At 48.1% G+C, this 22,064-nt stretch overlaps 2 protein-coding genes across 5 annotated transcripts; one reads left to right on the plus strand and one right to left on the minus strand.

The window, feature by feature from the left end:
* The first annotated feature begins 13,077 nt into the window (after nt 1-13,077).
* On the plus strand, nt 13,078-14,041 carry LOC120657589 (cytochrome c1 1, heme protein, mitochondrial-like). The gene is made up of 3 exons (XM_039935943.1): nt 13,078-13,380; nt 13,462-13,690; nt 13,784-14,041. Exons 1-3 carry the CDS (start codon nt 13,196-13,198, stop codon nt 13,898-13,900), a joined length of 531 nt encoding a protein of 176 aa, XP_039791877.1. The 5' UTR covers nt 13,078-13,195; the 3' UTR covers nt 13,901-14,041.
* A 273-nt stretch (nt 14,042-14,314) lies between these two features.
* Nucleotides 14,315-22,053, minus strand: LOC120657585 (protein PHOSPHATE STARVATION RESPONSE 1-like). Of its 4 annotated transcripts, none has more exons than XM_039935937.1 (16): nt 21,610-22,053; nt 21,269-21,367; nt 20,754-21,193; nt 20,457-20,658; nt 20,200-20,367; nt 19,147-19,247; nt 18,980-19,048; nt 18,846-18,889; nt 16,313-18,739; nt 15,890-16,037; nt 15,664-15,740; nt 15,542-15,581; nt 15,333-15,390; nt 15,006-15,075; nt 14,708-14,895; nt 14,315-14,513 (listed from the first exon to the last, which is right to left on the minus strand). In XM_039935937.1, the coding sequence occupies exons 9-16, from the start codon at nt 16,937-16,939 to the stop codon at nt 14,459-14,461; spliced, it is 1,263 nt and encodes a 420-aa protein (XP_039791871.1). In that variant the 5' UTR covers nt 16,940-18,739; nt 18,846-18,889; nt 18,980-19,048; nt 19,147-19,247; nt 20,200-20,367; nt 20,457-20,658; nt 20,754-21,193; nt 21,269-21,367; nt 21,610-22,053; the 3' UTR covers nt 14,315-14,458. The 4 variants fall into 4 exon arrangements, with proteins under 4 accessions (XP_039791871.1, XP_039791870.1, XP_039791869.1 ...); XM_039935936.1 differs by having other exon boundaries at nt 15,333-15,387; nt 15,890-16,100; XM_039935935.1 differs by having other exon boundaries at nt 15,890-16,100.
* Nucleotides 22,054-22,064: the final 11 nt, after the last annotated feature.

The following is a 22,064-nucleotide window of genomic DNA, read 5'->3' on the forward strand; positions in this document are numbered from 1 at the left end:
AATAGTCCGTGCCCATAGTATTGGGCGAGTTACGGTGTGGTCACATAACTAGTGTTTCTTGGGATGGGCTAGTGTGAGTTGTTTTGGAATTGTGTCCGGCAGTTGTGCCGTGTGCTACGACAGATGGGGAGTCCGGTAGCAGTTTTAAAACCTGAACTCCGTGTTAATGCAAAAACTGATTTCTAGAAGGTTTTCTGTAAAATAAACCCCTGCATAAAATGTCGTTTTTCTGCAAATTAAACCATAACCTTATCCTTGATTTACCTATGCATATTATTCTGTTATAACCCCCCTCCGTGGGTGTGGTTGGACTTGCTGAGTACGTTTGTACTCACCCCACTCTTACGTTTTACAGAAGAAGACCCAGACTTCGTACCAGACGACGCCGAGTAGGGTTATCGTTCTACACCCAACCTTGCCTGTGGAACCGGCCCTGTCGAGATGCCTCCGCTGTCGCAGTACTCAGAGCCCGTGGTAGACCCCATGTGGTTTGCGGTCTGGTGTTACGTCATAGCTTGGTTAATCATTATTATCATCTGTATCGAGTGTCCTCCAAGGTTTGTACGGTTTTGAACCATCTGATGAAATAAATGTGGCATCAGCCTCCTGGGACTGGTGCTTTGTATCACATTTAAGTCTTCTCTTATGAGGGGACGTTTCAGGTGGTATCAGAGCCGTAGGTTGGCCGTAGGACGTGACCCTAGGAGCGAAACCCGTTTTCAGACCTTTCACCTTAGGACTTTTCTATCCTTAATCCTTTCCTCACACAATCACTTACCCGTGGTTCTTGCCCTGTTCCAGATGGCTGACGATGGATGGATCGGCGGAATCTGTTTCGCAGAGCCCGGCCTTCCTAAGTTGTTGATACTCAGCCTGGAACGCATTGGAGTTGTGGATCCGCCAGAGTTTCTTTACCGGGAGTACGACTCCAAGGGCACTCTTCGGTGTGACCTGATGATCTTCATAGCAAGAAACACCCGCTACCCTGATGTGGACCCTTGGTTCATCTCCACCACTGGATTCCGTTTCCCGGATACCTATCGGAAAGCCGCCCGCAAAGCCCTACGACGTTTACGCGTGATTTACAGACATCACCTTCAGCGGACTCCCATGGGGTTCTTCCCGCCAACTGAAGGAAGAGGACGCACCTGGATCGCCCGGATGAGAGGACTCGGAAGGGAAGAAGAAGATATGGAAGACACAGTATCCCACCTATCCATCTATCTCACCGGCCTGGATGAGCTCTACCGCGAGCAAGCAGCACAACTAAAGCAACAAGTCCGCAGAGCAGAAAAAGCAACCCAGGAGTTGGAAGAACAACGGACGAGAACCGTACACGCCGAATATTCCCTGGCTGCCCTCCAAGTCCAAATGGATGAAAAAGAGGCAGAACTGGAAGAGCAAAAGGCAAGAGCCACAAGCACCGAGAATTCTCTAGCCGCTCTCCAAGCCCAAATGCGGAGGTACGAGGCTCGCTGGGGAATAGGTGGATGGATAGAGGAAGACGAAGAAGAGGAACCTGAAGAGGCTCAATGGGATGTAAACATCCAGACCGAAGAAGAAGAACCCATGGAAACCCATTGGGATGTTGGAACTCAAACTGAAGAAGAAGAACCTGAAGAAACCCACTGGGATAAAGGAACTCAGACCGAGGATGATATGATGGATCAGTATCTCCCACTGAAGAAGCGCCCTCTTAGGATCGAGGAAAAGTCCCCATAATGGGAGTAGCCCCCCCTCCCCCCCCCCCAAGCTAGAACCTTTGCCCTAATAATCGTGTATCCATGAAGTTGTACCCCACCATGTTACCGTAATAAATGTCATCTACCCCCTTTGTGTACCTCAAATATTTGCGCAAGATCTTTACCCTAACATTGTTTTCAGATGGCTGAGGAAGGATGGACCCAGGGCGACTGCCAAGCTGCACCTGGCTTCCCCAGCCTGTTGATCAACGCCCTGGAGAGCCTTGGCGTCACGGAACACCCAAGGTACTACAGCAGAGAGTACGAGCATCATGGCACTCTCCGCTGCAGGGTGATCCTAGTCATCGCCACAAGTGACCGCTACCCCGACATCCAGTCTTGGCGAGTGACTGCTATAGGGTTTAGGCACCAGGACACCTATCCCCTAGCCGTCAGGAAAGCACTTCGTTACCTGTGCCGGATTTTCGAAGGACACCTCACCCCCACACCAATGAGGTTCTTCCCACCGGCCATCAGAACTCCAGTTTGGGAAGCTCGAATGAGAAGCCTGGAACGGCGCCGCCATGAAGAAGTCCTCCTGTACCAAGTAGCTACCTACCTAGCTTCCTTGGATCAGCTCTTTGACGAGCAAGCCAACTTGCTGAGGGAATAGACCCATCGGGCCGAGCAAGCAGAGCTCGTGCTAAGACTGCAGCAGATCCGAGCAGTCCAAGCCGAGGCAAGAGCCGCAGCAGCGGTCAGCAGTGAAGCAGTTGCTCGGGAGAGCCTCAGGCAAGCCCGAGACCGGCGTATGCAAGAATGGGCTAGTAGTGGAACCCCAGTCCCGGCAATAGGAGAAGACCATATTCTGCTCGGAACGCCCGTCTTAGGATGGGGACCACTCGTTGGAAACCCACTAGCCCCACCGGAGAACCCTGGCAGGTCTACGGCCGCCACCGCCAGAACGCGACCCCGGGAAAACGGAGATCTAGAGGACGGCGAGCCAGGACCACTCATTACCCCGGAGGTCGTGAGTTCCCTTCCGATGGAGGAACCCACTCAAGCCGATGAGTCAGCCTAAAGTGCTAGCGACCGTCAAGGGATGAAGCCGTGTGGTCCGAAGAAGATCTGTGCCCCCTTTTCTTTTGAAGTTGTGTACCCGGGCGTGTAGTACGCGTTTGGCCTTGCCCCGTGTTGTACCCCCCCTGCGGTAATAAAGTTGTTGTGCTTGTGGTTTGGTTTGTTGTGTGCTTGTGTGCTTTTCGGCAGTAGAAAGATACTGCCTTTTCAAAAATACGAATTAAACAACTTAAACATCACCTAAACTTAGTCCCAATCCACTCGATCTGCAGATGGTTTCCCGGGGCATCACGAGGGCCTCCCGCGTCAGGGACCCTGCAGCCGCTGATGCAGGAGTACACCCCGACGGGCAAAACCATCCTCAGGAAGAACAAGAAGTGAGTCAGGGCAGAGGAGAAAATCTTGGTGCATAGCTGCCACCACCACCACCACCCTTCGTGGACCTGGCATAAATAATCCATAACCAGACTCTCATACTGGAGACACTGGCCAATGCTCTAGTGAACAGGCAGCCACGAGAGCAGACCTTTAATGACAAGCTGACAGCTTTTCTGAGGGCCAAGCCACCCACTTTTGCCGGATCCAGCAACCCCTTGGATGCAGATGACTGGCTCCGCGTGATCCAGAGGAAGCTCGAGCCATTTGGGTTCCAGGATCGAGATAAAGTTCTTCTGGCTGCACATCAACTCACTGGGACTGCCTTAGCCTGGTGGGAAAATTACTGCGCTGCTGCCAGAGATGCCTCCACCATCACCTGGAATGAATTCGTGAGGGAGTTCCGCCGTTATCACATCCCCTCGGCCACCATGAAGCGCAAGGCGGATGAATTTCGCGCACTTCAGCAGGGGAGTATGTCGGTGGAAGAATATACTCACCAGTTTATGGAGCTGTCTCGATATGCACCAGAAGAAGTGAACGACGACGAGAAAAAGCAGGATATGTTCAAGAAGGGACTAAACCCAGAACTCAGGACCCTGCTCACCCCTCAGATCTATCCGGATTTCAACACCTTGATGAACAAGGCAATCCTCACCGAGAAGGCTAAGATTGATGAGAGGAAGGAGAACAAGCGCAAGTTCCTGGAGAGTAAGTCACGCCAGCAGGATCGTTTCCAGAAGCCCAGAAGCTTCAGCTACAACGCACCAAGGTCTCAAGCTCCAATGCAGTACAAAACTCAGTCTCAAGTGACAGGACCACGGGCCTCTAACACCCAGCCCAGGAGCCAGAACACCATGAGGGCCCCGCAAAGTAATGCAAGCCAGGTCACCACCAACAACAATGTGAGGGCCTGCTTCAACTGTCGTGAGATGGGTCACTTCATCGCCGACTGCCCCTATGCCAAGAACAAGCCGGCTACATCAGCTTTCTCCAACACAGTGAACGGACCCAAACCAGTCCTGACCGGTGCCAACCGAGTGCCCCTCCGCGGCAACAACAACAACAACAACAACCAGCAGAGGCAATCCCAGCTGTCTTTTGGACGAGCTCGCGTCAACCACATCGACGCACATGAAGCTCAAGGAGCTCAGGGCGTAGTACTCGGTGAGTACCTAGTCAGCTCAACTCTTGCAACAGTACTGTTTGATTCTGGAGCATCACACTCATTCATATCCTCAAGTTTTGTGGAGAAACATAAAATACCTACAGTACTACTAAAAACACCCCTACTAACCCGGACGCCCGGAGGAGACATCAGGTGTCAACTGGGTTGTCTACGGGTAAGGATCAATTTAAGTGGGGTAGAGTTTCTAGCAGACCTAGTAGTACTTAAGTCAGAAGGGATAGATGTGATCCTCGGAATGGACTGGCTAAGCAAACACAATGGCCTCATAGGTTGTACGGACAAGGTAGTACATCTGACAAACCCAGAGGGAGTCCGAGTGACCTGTCACACCCGGGAAAGCGGAGCAAACCCGATGATATTCAGTATGGAAGCCAAGAACTTGGATGAAGTCCCAGTAGTGAATGAATACCCCGATGTCTTTCCCGAAGAACTCCCCGGTATGCCACCAGATAGGGACGTAGAATTTGTCATTGATCTTGTTCCTGGAACCGCCCCCATAGCCAAGAGACCGTATAGGATGGCAGCCTCCGAGTTGGCAGAATTAAAGAAACAACTAGAGGAACTACAACGAATTGGCTTCATCAGGCCAAGTTCGTCACCTTGGGGAGCCCCGGTTCTATTTGTCAAGAAGAAGGACGGAAGTATGAGATTGTGTGTAGATTACCGGGCATTGAACGAAGTCACTATCAAGAACAAGTACCCCCTACCCAGGATCGATGACCTTTTTGATCAGTTAAAGGGAGCCAAGTACTTTTCCAAGATTGACCTGAGGTCCGGATATTTTCAGCTCTAGATCAGGGAGAGTGATATTCCGAAGACAGCCTTTGTCACCCGATACGGGCAGTTTGAGTTCACAGTGATGTCCTTTGGGCTGACAAACGCACCTGCCTATTTCATGAATCTCATGAACAAAGTATTCATGGACGAGTTAGATAAGTTTGTTGTAGTCTTCATCGACGACATACTTATTTACTCGAAGAGCATTCAGGAGCACGAGCAGCACCTGAGGGTAGTTTTGGAAAAGCTGAGAGTACATAGGTTGTACGCCAAATTCAGCAAGTGTGAGTTCTGGCTGGAGAAAGTAGCTTTCCTTGGTCATATTCTGACCGCGGAAGGAGTAGCAGTGGATCCCGAGAAGGTCGAAGCAGTCTCCAACTGGCAACCGCCGACCAACGTGAGTGAGATCAGAAGTTTTCTTGGATTAGCTGGGTATTATCGGAGATTCATTGAAGGATTTTCTAAGATAGCCCGACCCATGACAGAGCTGCTCATGAAAGAGAAGAAGTTCACCTGGACGGAGTCGTGTGAAAGGAGCTTCCAGGAGTTGAAGCGGAAATTGATGACAGCCCCAGTGCTAACCCTGCCGGATATTCATCGGGATTTTGTCATCTATTGTGATGCGTCCCGACAAGGATTGGGTTGTGTATTAATGCAAGACGGGAAGGTCGTTGCATATGCTTCCCGCCAGCTCAGGCCTCATGAGCAGAACTATCCGACCCATGACTTGGAGCTTGCAGCCGTAGTGCATGCTCTTAAAATTTGGAGGCATTATTTGATTGGAAATAAATGCGAAATCTTTACCGACCATAAAAGTCTGAAGTATATCTTCACCCAGCCAGACTTGAACCTGAGACAAAGAAGATGGCTGGAATTGGTCAAAGATTATAATCTGGAAATCCATTATCACCCTGGAAAAGCAAACGTAGTGGCCGATGCCCTAAGCCGAAAATCCTACGGGCCCAAGAATGACCATTTACAAGAGGAAATGGCACGATTAAATGTGCACATTGTCCCTCGAGGCTCCAGCCAAGTGCTGAATGTCCAATCCACTCTAGAAGAAAGAATTAGGAAAGCCCAAAGATCGGACAAAGGACTGATGGAAATCCGAAGACAGACCGGGGAAAATAAGGCACCTGACTTTAGAGTGGATAATAGAGGAACGCTATGGTATAAAGATAGAATTTGTGTGCCCCAGAAAGGAGATTTCAGGCAAATAATCATGGATGAAGCCCACAACTCGGCCTACTCCATTCGCCCAGGATCCACCAAAATGTATATGGACTTAAAATAGAAATATTGGTGGAATGGGATGAAGGCAGATATTGCACGATTCGTCGCCCATTGCGATACTTGCCAGAGAATCAAAGCTGAACACCAGAAGCCGGCAGGATTGTTGCAACCCCTACCCATTTCAGTTTGGAAATGGGATGAAGTAGGAATGGATTTTGTAGTAGGTTTGCCCAGAACCCAGAAAGGACATGACTCCATATGGGTAATAGTGGATCGACTTACTAAAGGGTCAGTTGGATCCATGCCACTACAATTTCACGAAGTTGGATTTCATGTTGAAATCCATGCCATTGAGTGGCATGATTTTCAACGTGAAACCCAATTTCACGGAGTTGTGGTGGCATGAATCGAATTTTCCCCTTACTAAATCAGCTCATTTCATACCCGTACGAACCAATTACGGCGGAGAGAAACTAGCCAAGCTCTATGTGGAAAACATAGTGAAGTTGCATGGTGTGCCCAGCCGAATTGTTTCAGATAGAGGGACCCAGTTCACCTCTAGATTTTGGAAAAGTTTGCATAAAGCTATGGGCACCAAGCTGGACTTTAGCTCCGCTTATCACCCACAGACAGATGGTCAGACAGAAAGGGTGAATCAGATTATGGAAGATATGCTGAGAGCGTGTGTCCTCACTTATGGCAAAGATTGGGAACAAAGCTTACCCTACGCCGAGTTCTCATACAACAACGGGTACCAAGCAAGTTTGGGCATGTCACCGTTTGAAGCTCTCTACGGAAGAAAATGCAGAACCCCTCTGATGTGGTCAGAAGTTGGAGAACGTGCCCTAGTCGGCCCCGCACTCATAAAAGAAGCAAAAGAAAGAGTCGTCGAGATTAGAGAAAAGCTGAAAGCAGCCCAGTCCCGACAGAAGAGCTACGCCGACAAAAAAAGACGGGAAATAAGTTTCAACCCAGGGGATTTCGTGTATCTCAAGGTATCACCCATTCGAGGAACCCGAAGATTTCAGGTACAGGGAAAATTGGCTCCTCGGTACATTGGACCATACCAAGTCCTGAAGAAAGTTGGAGCAGTAGCATACCATTTGGAGCTACCAGAAGAAATGTCAGATATACATCCGGTATTCCACGTCTCGCAGCTAAGAAGATGTTTGAGGGTACCCGAGGCAGAGCATGTGCCAGTAGAAACGATAGATCTACAGCCAGACCTACGATATCAAGAAGTACCGGTCAAGATTCTCGATACTGTCACCAGGAAGACCAGAAACTCCGAAGTACGGATTTGCAGAGTCCAGTGGAGCAGACATGGAGTAGAAGAAGCGACGTGGGAACGTGAAGACGCTCTGAAGAAAGAATTTCCCCACTTGTTTAGGAGCCAGCCGAATCTCGAGGACGAGATTCATTTTAAGTGGGGTAGGTTTGTAACATCCCAAAAATCTAACAAAGCTAAATCACGCGCTAAAATACTTTTTCTCTCCAAAAGCATTTTCATCGTTGAGCTCGAGATCCCTCCTTGAAACCCTAACCCCAGTTTTCCGGGAACCTCCCTGTTCCGATCTTCCGTTTCCCGAAGGACTTGTCCCGACACCCGTATCCAGCACCCTGTTTTTCCCTCGACCCGTGCGTCGCGCTCACGCGCACCCAGGCGCCGTGTGTGGCCGACCGGGCGCCGCGATCACAGCGCGAATCTCTCCTTTTCCTCCCTCTTCTCCCTGGCGCGCTCCCGACCCGCGCACGCCGCCCGCTGGCCGCGCGCCCCGCGATTGCCGCCGGCGCGTGCCCGCTTTTCTCTCTCCCTCTTTCTCCCTTCCCTCTTTTTCTTTTCTTTTTCTCTTTCCTATTTCTTTTCCTTTTCCCTCTTTTCCTTCTCTCTCTCTCTCCCTCTGCCGCGCGCACCCGGGGCCGACCCCCCCTTCCCTCTCTCCTTCCCCGTGCGCTCGGCCCTCCCCTTCTCCCTCTGCTCCCGGGCGCCACCATGGCCGTTTCCCCCTGCCGCGCGGCCCCACCAAGCCACCCCTCCCTGCTCGACCGCGCGCCCCGCCCGGCCTGCGGCCCCCGCACCGCGCATGCCAAGCCCGCCACGCCGAGCCGTGCCGCCACGACACCGCCGCACCCGAGCCGCCTCAGCGCCGCCACGACGTCGCGTGCGCGCACACACGCACACGCGTGCTCCTCGCTCCGCCCGCACGACAGCGCGTGTGAGCAAGCCCACCCAGACCACCTCCGCGCGCCCGCGCACACCGCCGCCGCCTGTCGCATGCTGTCGACCAGCACGGCGCCGTGCCGCCCTCGCCAAGCTTCCACCCCGCTGCCGCCCTCTCGCCGGCCAAGCCTGCCCCGCTGCTGCCAATTCAACGCCGCCGTCGCCTCAGCAACAGGCCGCCGCTGTTCGGATTGACGCCGGGCTGCCACGCGCTCGACGCAGCACCGCCACGGCAACAAGACCGCTCCGGCAGCGCCCGCCCCACACCATTAACGCCGCCGAGGAGTCGTGTCGCGAGCCTCGCCGGCCACCCCGCTCTCACCCCCCTCCACCGCCTTGGCCGCCTATAAAAGGGACCGCGGAGCACCCCCCCCGAGCTCCACCACCCTCACCACAGCCAGCTCCACCACCCAAGCCCCTTTTCTAGCCTGCAGCACCGCCGTTCGCCATCACCGTCGCTGGCCACCGCGGAGCACCCCTCTCCACTACCCCTCGGCTCGAATTGAGGTGGGTTTGGGCACCACCGAGGCCCACTAGTGCTTTCCCCTCCCTCTTGACCGTCGCCGCCCCTCTGGAATGCCCGCTCAGGGCCGCCATCGCCGCCGCCGCCGGCCGCAGTGGCCGGGCCATCTCAGGCCGTCCCGGGCCGGGCAGCGGCCGGGAATCGACCCCGCAGAGCCCCCTCCTCCTTTCCCCTCTACTCCGGGCCGCCGCCGAGGCGCAGAGCGCCCGAATCGGGCCGGCGCCGGCGCCGCTCGGCTCCTCCCCTGTTTTCCCGTGGAGAGAGGAGGAAGAAAGGGCCATTTAGCCCAAAACCCCCTCCCCTTTCCTATATTCAGCAAAGGAACCTCCCACCTTTTGATCATTTTGCTAAAGAAACCCCTTCTTTTATTACATTTCCAAACAGACCCTTCCACCTTATAAAAATAATTACAAATAAAACCCTGACTCTTTTAGATTAACCCAAGAAACTTCTAAAATGCAAACCAAGCCCCTGCCTTCTTAAATTTATTTACAATTAGGCCCCTGAACCCTGATTTAACCCCTAAACCTTTGTTTAACCTATCATTTCATGCGCCAAACGACCTCAGATTAACCTAAAACTTTACCACGTCTCTCTTAACTCAGTTTTGGCCATGCCAGTCAGAAACCACTCAAAAATAATACTCTGTACTCCATATTTCATGTGCTTCCGATTCGAGCTCAACGATTGACCCTTATTTTCTGAGTATTGATTGTGTGCTTGTTTGTGTACGCTGTAGACCACGGAGTGCACGAAGGAGAGCCCGTTAACGAGCAGTGCTGTGAGCAGGTGAACGAGGACCCGTTCCGCGACCCCGAGCCCGAAGGACAGGACCTCCCCGAAGGCTACGAAGACGGCAAGTTCAATCCCATCCTTTGATGCATGTTTCTGTCCTAGTGTTATAAACACAACCCAATGGCCTGTTTTATAAAATTGCATATGTTTTGCTTGTATGAAAACACGGTTGGATAGCCACCCCTTGATTTTTGATGACCATTCCTTGACCACCTAGATTAATGTTTGATTTTGCTTGGACGTTAATCGATATTAGAATGATTAGGACTTTACTCATAATATGATTTATTTTTATAAAGAAAATGTGTGCGTATGTGGGATGGGATAAAATGTGGATTTTCGAAAGATGAGTTTGGCCGGGATGGACGGCATTTCTGTGTGAATTGCCGATTGGTGTGCTTATGCCTGTGTGGCAGGGCAAAGAAGGGAGATATCCATCTTGTCGTGTCTAAGGACCGAGTTGGTGTGTCATCTCACCTAACTCCACTATCGTGCAAACCACTCGACCGTTGAATGGGCAACGGCGTAGCATAAATCCCACTAGTTGGTGTGGTAGCCATCAGGAGAGCTGAGAGCAACGGGTGACTAAGGAAGAGGGATAAGCCCCGAGTGACTTATGCCCGGTTATACCTAAGTGAATGGTCAATGACCCCTTGGTGCATCCCGTGATGGCTAGTCAGGCTTAGCTATGGTGGGTAATGGCTATGTTGGGATCTACACCGACATGACAGTGTTCGAGTTGTGGTATCCTACTTGTGGGTAAAGTTGCACACCTCTGCAGAGTTAAGAATCTATTCGAATAGTCCGTGCCCACGGTATTGGGCGAGTTACGGTGTGGTCACATAACTAGTGTTTCTTGGGATGGGCTAGTGTGAGTTGTTTTGGAATTGTGTCCGACAGTTGTGCCGTGTGCTACGACAGACGGGGAGTCCGGTAGCAGTTTTAAAACCTGAACTCCGTGTTAATGCAAAAACTGATTTCTAGAAGGTTTTCTGTAAAATAAACCCCTGCATAAAATGTCGTTTTTCTGCAAATTAAACCATAACCTTATCCTTGATTTACCTATGCATATTATTCTGTTATAACCCCCCTTCCGTCGGTGTGGTTGGACTTGCTGAGTACGTTTGTACTCACCCCACTCTTACGTTTTACAGAAGAAGACCCAGACTTCGTACCAAACGACGCCGAGTAGGGTTATCGTTCTACACCCAACCTTGCCTATGGAACCGGCCCTGTCGAGATGCCTCCGCTGTCGCAGTACTCAGAGCCCGTGGTAGACCCCATGTGGTTTGCGGTCTGGTGTTACGTCATAGCTTGGTTAATCATTATTATCATCTGTATCGAGTGTCCTCCAAGGTTTGTACGGTTTTGAACCATCTGATGAAATAAATGTGGCATCAGCCTCCTGGGACTGGTGCTTTGTATCACATTTAAGTCTTCTCTTATGAGGGGACGTTTCACGAGCCGAGCTTGGCCGCAGCGCCTCCGTGACGCCGCGCACCTCCCGGATCGAGGCTGCCGGCGGGCGGTGCTGTGAGGGATCCGGCCCTCGAGTCTTCTGCGTCGGCCTTCGCCGAGGAACTGTTGCCGCCTCGCCGCCCGCGCGGGCCTCCGCCGCCACCCGCCGATGTCGAGGAAGGCCGGAGGAGGGGCGCGCCGGCGAGGTAGGACAGAGCAGCGCCGCCACCTGCCTAGGGAGAGAGAATGGGGGAGAGAGAGTGTGTGTGGGTGGGGCGGTGGGTGTAAAAAATTAAATAGTGTATGACATATGGATCTCGCATGGTGGTAGTTGGGATAGAGAAGAGATATAAAGGATGTATGGATGCGGAGAAACTGGATATAGATAAGAGAATCTTGGTGGCCAAGAAGGAATATTCTTTTTAGAGGAAGAAAATAGAGTAGAACAAGACAGCCTAGCCTAAGTCTCAACAGACTGGGCCTCACATTCGCTTTAGGCCTGGCAGGCCGACAAGCTGAGAATGAGAGAGATCCCCGCGCTTTTTCCTTTTTTATATTTAAAAAAATTAAAATTTCAAAAATATATGTCAGTTTTGAAAATTTTCAAAAGTATACCCCGGTCGCCCCCCATAGGGCGACAGGCCCCTTGCATGGGCCTGTCGCCCATCCAGAGGGCGACAGGGACCCGTTTGTAATAAAAATATTTACAACCAGACTTCTGGAGACCTATTTGTAATAAAAATATTTACGCATAGACTGGGGGGCCGGTCGCCCGTTCCACGGGCGACAGGGGAGGCCGGTCGCCCCCCATCAGGCGACAGGCCTCCCACGTTATTGTTTCCTGGTCTTCATGTTTGGTCCGGTCACTGGCTCGTTGCTCCAGTTCGGTTTAAGTAAAAAAAATGGCGAGGGAGCTTTGGATGGCTGCATGGGTCTTCTTTGACTTTGTGAAAGGGCGTGCATGCTCGTGGGTCCCACATATGCATGCAGCGTGTGCAAGTTTCCCAGCCACTTTCCTTTGGGTGAGTGAAAATTTGAAAAGTCTGTTGTGGGCCCTAGCTTTGTGCATAAGATTGCTATTGGCTGGGCTCCTATTGCTGCTGTACTCTAGCCTGCCCTGCTGCTATGAGGTCGCTCGGTGGATGTGCTCGAGCAAGTGCGCGTGAGGCCGGTCTGCCACGGCCTGAGGCCTGTCGCATATGTGGGACCCACGAGCATGCACGCTCTTTCACAAAGTCAAAGAAGACGCATGCAGCCATCCAAAGCTCCCTCGCCATTTTTTTTACTTAAACCGAACTGGAGCAACGAGCCAGCGACCGGACCAAACATGAAGACCAGGAAACAACAACGTGGGAGGCCTGTCGCCTCATGGGGGGCGACCGGCCTCCCCTATCGCCCGTGGAACGGGCGACCGCCCCCCAGCCTATGCGTAAATATTTTTATTACAAATAGGTCTCCAGAAGTCTGGTTGTAAATATTTTTATTACAAACGGGTCCCTGTCGCCCTCTAGATGGGCGACAGGCCCATGCAAGGGGCCTGTCGCCCTATGGGGGGCGACCCGGGTATACTTTTGAAATTTTCCAAAACCGACATATATTTTTGAAATTTTAATTTTTTTTAAATATATAAAAAAAGCGAGATCCCCTCCCTCCATCCATCGTCCGCTCTTCGCTCTGCCGTGTAGCTCTGCCGTGGATCATCACTCGCTGGTACCGTGTCCACGTCACCAGATCCAGAACCCGAGCCAATGCAGCCCACATGCCAACGGCCCCTCTTATCTGCAGGCCTTCCACAAATCCTAGACTCCTAGAGCTACCGACCGACCAGCCATTGGTGCTCGCGTCGCAACTGAGCATCTCCAATGGCTGCGGCGTCGGCGAGGGCCCTCGCGAGCAAGCTCCTGCGGCAGCAGGGGAACACGAGCGCCCACCGGCTCCCCGGCATGGGCGTCGGCGCGTTGGCCGGCTTCTTCAGCGCGGCAGCCGTCGCGTCGGCGTCCGACGGGGGTAACAACGCCTGCCCGGCCTACCCGTGGCCGCAGGACGGGTAAGCTCGATCACCTGCACCGGGCCGCCGGCGGCTCGCCGTTGACCAGTTGTGATTTCTCACGACTTCCTGTCTGAGCAGGGCGCGGGGCGGGCACAAGGTGTTCATGCAGCACGACTGCGCCGCGTGCCACTCCATGCTCCCGTACGCTGGTCTCGCCGAGCCCGCGGCGGGACGCGGCGAGATGGAGGCCAAGGTGGCCGAGATCGTGGTCGTCCACGAGGCGGTGCGCTCGGACTCGGAGCCGGCGGCAGCGGCGACGACGCTCCACGGCGGCGCCTGCCCGCCGGACCTCTCCGTCATCACGAAAGTAAACGGGCATTCTGTTCTCCTTCGACCTCTCGTGCTGCTACCACTCCATTGTGCTCATACAAGTTGCTCTGTTCTGTTCATGTAAAATCAGATGCTGGAAGGGCCGCGCTACAACAGCCTGTTCAACGCCGCAGAGCTGAAGAAGAGGATGGCGCTGCCGCTGCCTAACCCAGTCTGGCTGCAGTTCCTTCAGCCGTACCGTACATGAGGAATCCCAGTCAGCCTGAATGCCACATTCTAGCGACGTGCTCTACTGCAGTGTGCTTGTAATACTGGGAAGTGTCATGTGTAAAAATAACATTGGGACCGTGTTGGATCCTATCTTAATACTGAAAGAAACAAAAAACTATATCGCTGTGTTCGCTTGGCTGTAGCTGATAGGTAGTGCTGATTTGTTATGAGAGAACAGTACTGCTAACTGACCGGTAGCTGATGACTGGTGCTGATTTAGTTAAGAAAACAGTACTGCTATCTAATTGGCTGACAAGCCAAGCGAACACAGCAAGGTCTACGCTACGCTGTTGACAGTAGTCAAGCCGGGCAATAAAATGATGGGAGAAATATGGACGAAGTTTCTGACGCTGAAGGGAATCAGGTCAACCCGGATTGACTCTGTAATCGATGAACCATAACTTGCTCTCTCACACTGCCTCCAGCATAACCATAATAATTGTTAAGGGATGAAAAATATCCAGCAACGTAAAAAATCTGTGTCCCGAAGGCAGCTCATACATACTCCAGCAAGAAAGTAACTAGTTAAAATGACTCATACATACTCTAGGCTCTGATTCTCCCTCTCCCGCAACAATGATATCTGCAGCCTGTGAACTGCCAATAGTTTTAGGCGGTGCCAATTGGTAACCATTAGGTGCCCCTCCAACCCTTTTTAATTTAAAATTTTGTACTAATGCTCCAAAACGATATCTCAATTTAGAAAATTAGTACAAAATTTTGAACTAAAGAGGGTTGGAGGTGCACCTAAGGGTCACCCATTTGCACCCATAAATAATTTTACCTGTCTTCCGCTGAATGTGTGCATACTGCCCATTCTTCACGTTCTTTGTTGTCATCCAAAACCTGAAGGAATCGATCTTGAAACCCTGGTAATGCTCCAAGCTTTTTAAGGCTCTCATTTTGCTTCGCAATTATCACTTCAAGGTACCTGCTGTGTTCCTCTACTTGCAACTGCAGCTTTCTTTGGATCTGTGTAAAGGAAAAATATTAGTGCGTGCCCAGCTGTTTGCCTTCTCTTTCATGTAAGAGTTCCATTTTCCATGTTAACTAGCATCTGATTTTTGAAAGAGCACGCATACCTCAAGTTGTTCATGAAGTTGTTTCTGCAAGCTAATCTGCGCCATCAATCCTTCAACATTCCCTGTGCCTCTGCAGTAGGCATAGAATCATATATGTTCGCCTCAAAAACAATATATATGCTGACTGAATCTTAAAAAGAACTTTATCAGAGTATCAGTTGGCGTGCCTAGCATATTGAAAAATATATCCTGGACCTAAAAAGGGTAACTAAAAACTCATTCACACAGGCAATTAGCTAGGTGAAATTTTATGCATTACTGTATACAAAATAGGACAAGATACGGTCTACTTTGTAACAGCAGGAAAGTCTAGTAAAACCATCTCACTTTAACTGCAGAGTGGACGCTTCATCCGTTTGGTTACTTCTCCATCCGGGCACACCTGCTAGGAAGGATAAAAGGCAGAAAATTGTAATTTATTCAATTTCTCAAATAATAGTTTGACTGCATAATCCTATTCTTTTTTTACATGAATGACATTGTATATGATGCAGGATGACTTCAAACTGATATTACACATAGGGACACAGACTGACCATTGGATGATTCAGGTCGATGTTGCACTGTACGGTACTTCTGTAGAACAATAACAATGACTGTCAGTAAAAGGAGAAGTGTGGTACAAAAGCTTTGAAAACGTGAAGAAATAAATAGATACCTGCAGATGACTTTTTACATGGTATATAGTTAATCCTTCGACCTTCATAACCTTCTGGACTGCTTTTGGAGTTGCTTCTGCAGGAACAAAAAAAAAGGAATAAAGTTATCTGGCAACAAGGGTAAGACAACTCGCAGTGTGACAGATAAAATTGAGACTTGCACTTGAGTGAAAAAAGTATGACAACTATAAAACAAATCTTAAAGAAAAAGCTTTAGCAACCTACTTTCGCTCCCACCAAGCTTGTTAACAGCATCAACAAACCGCTCGTGGAGCTCAGGTGTCCAGCGTATCCTTGACTTTGGAGCAGTATTTGAAGAAGGCAGGTTGTCAGAGCAAAGTTCATCACAGTTGACAGGATTTGGTCCACTTCTCTGAGTACGGAAGTACGGAGAAATTTTAGGTGTGGCTCGTGTTGCACTTCTTGCATCAACTGTCTACAAACAAGGAATATTTCTAGATGCATTCAGCATGCAGGATAAAGTTCACTAATTCAATTTGCAAAATGAAGTTCACTATTATTCTATGGCATAACAGGCAAAAGAAAACAAAACAAAGGAGAGGAAGAAATCCAGAAATGGTCAGGCCATGGAATAAGCAAAACATTATTATATCCAGATACTTTCAGGACAGATTCAGCAGAACCTACATTTTTGTGAAGCACCATGGAACTCCCAGATGAGAACCACTCATTTGCCAGTGCAACATTAGTGTTAGGATCAATTGTCATGGTGGCTTGAACTTGTTGGCCAAAGGCAGTCACGTTTTGTGGATTGGGAAAATCAACACTTGCTGCATAATCAAATAAGCCTTGGAGTTGTTCTTGGTTCGAACTTATCTGTTCAGATACTTCTGGAAAATCCATCATTAACGGCCTTGAATTATGCAGGAGTGATGAATGTGTCGACGACAATTGAGTATCAGGATCAGATGGCTCAGTAACATATGGTCCAGAACAAAGCTTCAGATCTGATGATTTATTGTTGGCATGAAGGTCTGAGGTGAAGTTCGAAGCTAACATACATGTTGACATGGCGTCCTGTGCAGCCATCGAATTACCAAATGAGGTGACATGACTAATAGGCAGTTCGCTTTCACCATAAGATGATCTCTGCTCTGGAAAACTAGGAAACGACACCTCTGAGAGTGCTGGTACTACTATTATAGCTGATGAAAGACATGGAGGAACTGTTCCGTTGTAAAGCTGATTCATGGTTGATCTATGGCTGCATGCAGTACCCATCAGTTCAACCTGTTGAAGTGAAGCTTCAGTCATATCATTCGCCAGATGTAGAGATGTATTGCATCAATCTTGTGAAGAAAATCATTGGAGAAAAAAAAACTTCTAGTGACTGCAGGCAAGCTAAAGATTGTAATCATGATGTAAGAGAGAACAAACTGCAAAGAATTGAGGAACACATCTGATATGAACTGCGGAGTTAAACCACTCCTTAACTATAAAGACAAAAGGAGAAGATACATTGGACAACTGATTAGAACAAGATCCACCTATCAAAGCAGTTTCTGAAAATAGATGTAAATGCCCTGAAGAATACAAGGAAATATAACATCAAAGAAAGAGATCAGAAGAAAGAAATCAGACATAAAAACTGCAACAAGAGTAAGCTGGAATGGGCACCTGGCTTACTGCTTACTTGTTTCTTCAGGTAATGGAATCGATGAAGAGGTGTTGCAAAACTTCAGATTGCCATCATCAAGAATCATAAATTGTTTTTTTTTCAGAGGCCTAGGGTGGGGACCATGGTTCTGGAACTGCTACATGTACCCTTGTTTTATATGATCACTAAACTAATAGTCCACGGCCATCCCGTATTGCAGCAACTTGAACAGCGTATTCCCTTAATTTAGAAAATGATAATTATCAAAACAAACCAGCTATTTCACACCCAACTTTTGTCCCACGAGCAACATGTATTCCTTCAATTTTTAAAATCTTTACATTTCTCAAGATATATAAACTAGGTTGTTGCTAGTACAGTGCACGAGCCTGTGTCTTCAGATATATCAAGACCCAACTGTTTCTATTAATAATGCCAGTTATAACAAATTTCCAACATCTGCATCACTAAATCTTCTGTCTGATGAGCTAACTATGTGGATGAAGCAATCTCTATAATAAATTCCAACAATGAGCTTGCAATGTAGGAGTTCTTTTTGGGCAGCTATATGCTTTGGAGTTGACAAATCCAATTTGGCATGTACCGAGCCTCCCTTGGAAAGCTAGCCTGACGACATCCCTTTATAAATTAAGTTTTCTCTTTTGCCTTTATCCATCACCATGCATCTTTTCATTTCAAACGAAGGAGCAGCAGAATTATAAAACTGAAAGGTCTTGGGGACCTCATTAATTACAATAGGAGTTCTGATCTGGTGTAGGTGGAATCTAGAAGCATTAAGGAGAGGGGGGGGGGGGTAATTGAAAAGGAAGTCAACTGGCCATTACTTGATTTACAGAATGAAAACGTTAGAAACTTAAACAGAGGTAAAATTAACCAGGCTGATGTGAAATACTCTTTGCAGTCAGATTATGAGATTGAACTGAAAACTAAATAACAAGACAAATTCATACTACAAAAATATTACGAGTCATCGCCAATATTTGACGCTTCACCCTAAAAAACTTGTGTTTCATGTTCAGAAAGCATAAAAGAAGAGAAGAATGAACAATATATAAACAAATCACATGAGTCAACATGGGATGAATCTAGTAGCATCTGTCATTACTCATCATCTTGAAGAAAGAAAAGAGGAGTGAGAACTTCAATCCCCAAATCTACATATATGCAAGGTATCTCTTTCAGTTCAACTGTTCCATCAAGCAGAAAGGTGAAACCAGTTGATTTTCTGCTGTTCAGCCAATCGGCCATACATGTGAAATACTATTTGCAGTGAACTTGGAAATCAGGCACTCATTCAAAAGTGAACCATCAAATTTGCCATGCACATTGCTGACATTCAGCATAATCTTGAACTATACGCTGTCACTATGCCACAGTTAGATGAGGTAGTTGAATATGGAATGCGTAGAGACATCGAATCCTCTCAGTAATCTCACCTAGAAGGAAGAAAAATAAGCTTCAGTGGAAGAGTTTGGAGCACATGAGTGCTTATTTCATTTGAAATCTGAGCAAGGGAGCAGCTGCAGCTGTAAAACTACTTACAGTTACGATGCTGCTCTATTCCATCCCCTCTGCAGCAACACTTTCTGAAAAACAGTCAACATCAGCACATATGAACTAATACAGGAATTTGAAATGTGACATATCTTGCATCAACTCATTCCTTAATAACATACCGATCTGCAGGAGCAGCTTCATGAAATTGTTTACCTATTTGAGCAAGGTATATCTGGAACATGGTTGACCTATACAATCCATTACAACACCGAACTACCATTAAAATGATCATATAAGTGAACTTAAAAGGACATCGCTGAGACCCTGAGGTAAGAAGTAAGCTCACCATGGAGGTATTGCTGCCGCGGTAAGAACTGGAGGTAGAAGCCATAATATGGATGGTTTACTCTGTAGTGACTGACTTGCATACTCAAGAATATCCTTTTCCTGAAAGTTCAAAGCTTTGGTAACCAGGGGCGTAGCTAGCTGTAAATTGACCCTGGTGCACCACTCAAGGAGTATATATAAATTTGCAGAAACACACAGTGAAAAGAATATAGAAACTAACAGCTTTGAGAAAACAAAAAACTGCAGATACCAATAAATAACAATTCATGCCCTCTTGCTAAAATTATGCCCCGCTACACACTTTTATTTCCTGAGAGATCTCTGAAATACATGCTAATTATAACAAAAAGAACTATAATGAAGAGAATTCTACAGAAGTTTTTCTACATTAAAACATATCGGGAGGCCCTAGATTGTGCGGCAATTTCTTTTATCAACCATGATACTGAGTGTTGCAAGACCAGGGCATATGTTAGTCAAAATGGAGTTAATAATATGGTATCAAAATGTAAATATTAGCATATAACGCATAGGAAATTCGCTGATTCTAGCACTGTTTTAACAAAAAAAAATCACTTGCAAGTCAAACTAGACCAATGGTAGTATGAACTGTTAGTAGTTTACTAGTTTCATCTTTCGCAATTTATTTAACATTTTTAATGTAGAAAAAGGACTGAGCAGCAGATCTCATCAAATAATGGTTTTGTCTTAGTTTCCTTTTTCCTGTCACATGGGAAAGCATGGTTCCAAGAAATGCATTGAAGATCTGATTTAGTCTACTCGTACTCATTACAGTTTCTGGGAGGAGTATGATCACAGGCCCTCCCCAGATTCCAGTCACAGAAGGACAGACAGTTGATGACACATCACAGTGCTTATTTATTTATGTGAACCTTTCTGAAATTATTTCTCAAGTTGTACATATATCTACTGGGTTTTGAGGGTACAGTCCCCACTTTTCAAAAAGCTCTCAGTGAAAATGTTTCCAACATACAAGAATACTCGACAAGATCTATCTAGCAACATGACATAAGATCCAAATAGGACTAACCTCCAAATCAAGAAGTTTGTCTTGGCATTTGTCCTGAGAAGTTCCCTGAAGCAACTGGTGCAGATCAGCATATTGCTTGGATATAGGAACTAAACAGAAAGTGTGTGACATGAAGCCCTCTATCATTGTATTCCATTGCCTTGAAATCAAGCCCAGAAAGCATAGCTCCTACAAAGGCAATGCATACATGTTTATGTGACAATGTAGAAAGCTTACCAAAAGCATCTACAATCCAAAGACCAGACATAAATAGTTACCATGATTTCGACAAGACCATTTTGACAAGATTCTTCAAAAAATTTTAAGGGCTCAAACACTTTCATCCACTGCTCCTTGGGAGCTTTAAAAATCAAACTAGCTCCAGACAAAATCCGAATGGTTCTCTCATCAAGCAGATATGACAAGCACTTTGCTCTCCATTGCTTCCATATGAGAAACTCGTCAATCATTCGCGATGCTCTGCTTAATAATTTTGGATAAATTCAAACTGAGGCATGCTGTGATGAAAAAATAAATGACACAAGAGAAGCAATATATAGCATGTGAATGTTTACTTTGGTATTGCTGGGGTGCACGTCTTATTACTTGCATCATCAAAGCTATTCTTTTTGACAATGTTCAGAAGTGTTCCCAGTCCTCTCTCAGACAAACAAGAACATGATGCCGAATCCAGCCCTTCCGAGAATTCTTTAACTAGAATCCGTGAATGGACCATGGATTCTGCATTCAGTTCATCAGAACTAGCGGGAAGCCCAATGTCATGAGCATTCCTGGTCTGTGTAAAACATGAAGAATTCATATCCAATATTGACTCAGCATACTCTTGGCATGCATTGTGCACACCACTAGCACGAATGACATCAATATCCATCTCAACAACTGCTTCAAGAAGAGCACCAAGATTTTCCACACACATTGCTCTTGCTTTCAGAAAATGTCGGATAACCAATACCCTTGCTGTGGAAAGGGTTTCCGACCGCATAACAGAAAGACCCTGCCATAGAAAAGAGCATCAATACATGCAAAACCTCTGAATCAACACATATACTGTATTGTTTTGGACATGCACCTTCGGAAACTCCGAACTTGAAGTGAGCTCAACGAGGGCTGCATCGAGTTCTCCTGCAGAATCCTCGTAATGTCCTGATTCACGCAGGTCCTTGAAAACCTGAACACAGTGCAGGCACAATTGAGCAACTCAGGAGAAATGTCTCGGACTAACTGATTGGTACTTCCAATTACATTTATCGCACATATTCTGCAAGTACATAGCCTACACAAGCGGCACAGTGAATACGGGATTCTGAAATCCGAAGTATGCGAGCCACCTCTGGACGGGGAAGACATTATGGGCTTATGGCGTCGAAAGGCAGGAGCCGAAGAGCAGTTAAGAGAGGAATCGCTACTGACCTCCTCGAAGAAGAGAGCCCACCGGAGGGCCTTCTTAACCTCGTCGGAGCTCCAAGTGGCGGCGGCGCCGGACGAGGTGCGGCCGCCGGCGAGGACGAGGACGTCGACGAAACCCCGCACCAGGCCGAGCACCTCCTCCATGGCCACTGCCGCGTGCGCCCACCCCATTTTCCTAGTCCCTTCCTCACAATCCTGACTTTGGTAGGGACTAAAGAGCAACAAAATCCTGCACTTTTCACTTTGCATTCAGAACCCTACACTTACTCATTTTCGTTTTTTAATCACGAAGGCACATCGCCTGTGTTCGGCTGGTGAGCAGCCCACCAGCTCTACAGTTTTTCTTTCTCACATTTCTCCAGCTCCAGCCTCCAACTCCAGCCTGCCGAAGTATTTTTCTCTCACAGCACTCTAGCTCCAGCCTCCAGTTCCAGCCTGCCGAACACGGTGATCGTTTA

Source organism: Panicum virgatum, chromosome 1N (assembly GCF_016808335.1).
Source record: "Panicum virgatum strain AP13 chromosome 1N, P.virgatum_v5, whole genome shotgun sequence".
NCBI classification, from domain to species: Eukaryota; Viridiplantae; Streptophyta; class Magnoliopsida; order Poales; family Poaceae; genus Panicum; species Panicum virgatum.

Excerpts from the sequence above, each read along its gene's own strand:
- LOC120657589 (XM_039935943.1), top strand. The coding sequence starts at position 13,196 with ATGGCTGCGGCGTCGGCGAGGGCCCTCGCGAGCAAGCTCCTGCGGCAG. Across the intron at positions 13,381-13,461 it reads TACCCGTGGCCGCAGGACGG|GGCGCGGGGCGGGCACAAGG; the intron begins GTAAGCTCGATC and ends CTGTCTGAGCAG. Across the intron at positions 13,691-13,783 it reads ACCTCTCCGTCATCACGAAA|ATGCTGGAAGGGCCGCGCTA; the intron begins GTAAACGGGCAT and ends ATGTAAAATCAG.
- LOC120657585 (XM_039935934.1), bottom strand. The coding sequence starts at position 21,777 with ATGGGGTGGGCGCACGCGGCAGTGGCCATGGAGGAGGTGCTCGGCCTG. Across the intron at positions 20,368-20,456 it reads ATGGTCTTGTCGAAATCATG|GAGCTATGCTTTCTGGGCTT; the intron begins GTAACTATTTAT and ends TTGCCTTTGTAG. Across the intron at positions 18,740-18,845 it reads AATAGAGCAGCATCGTAACT|GTGAGATTACTGAGAGGATT; the intron begins GTAAGTAGTTTT and ends TCTTCCTTCTAG.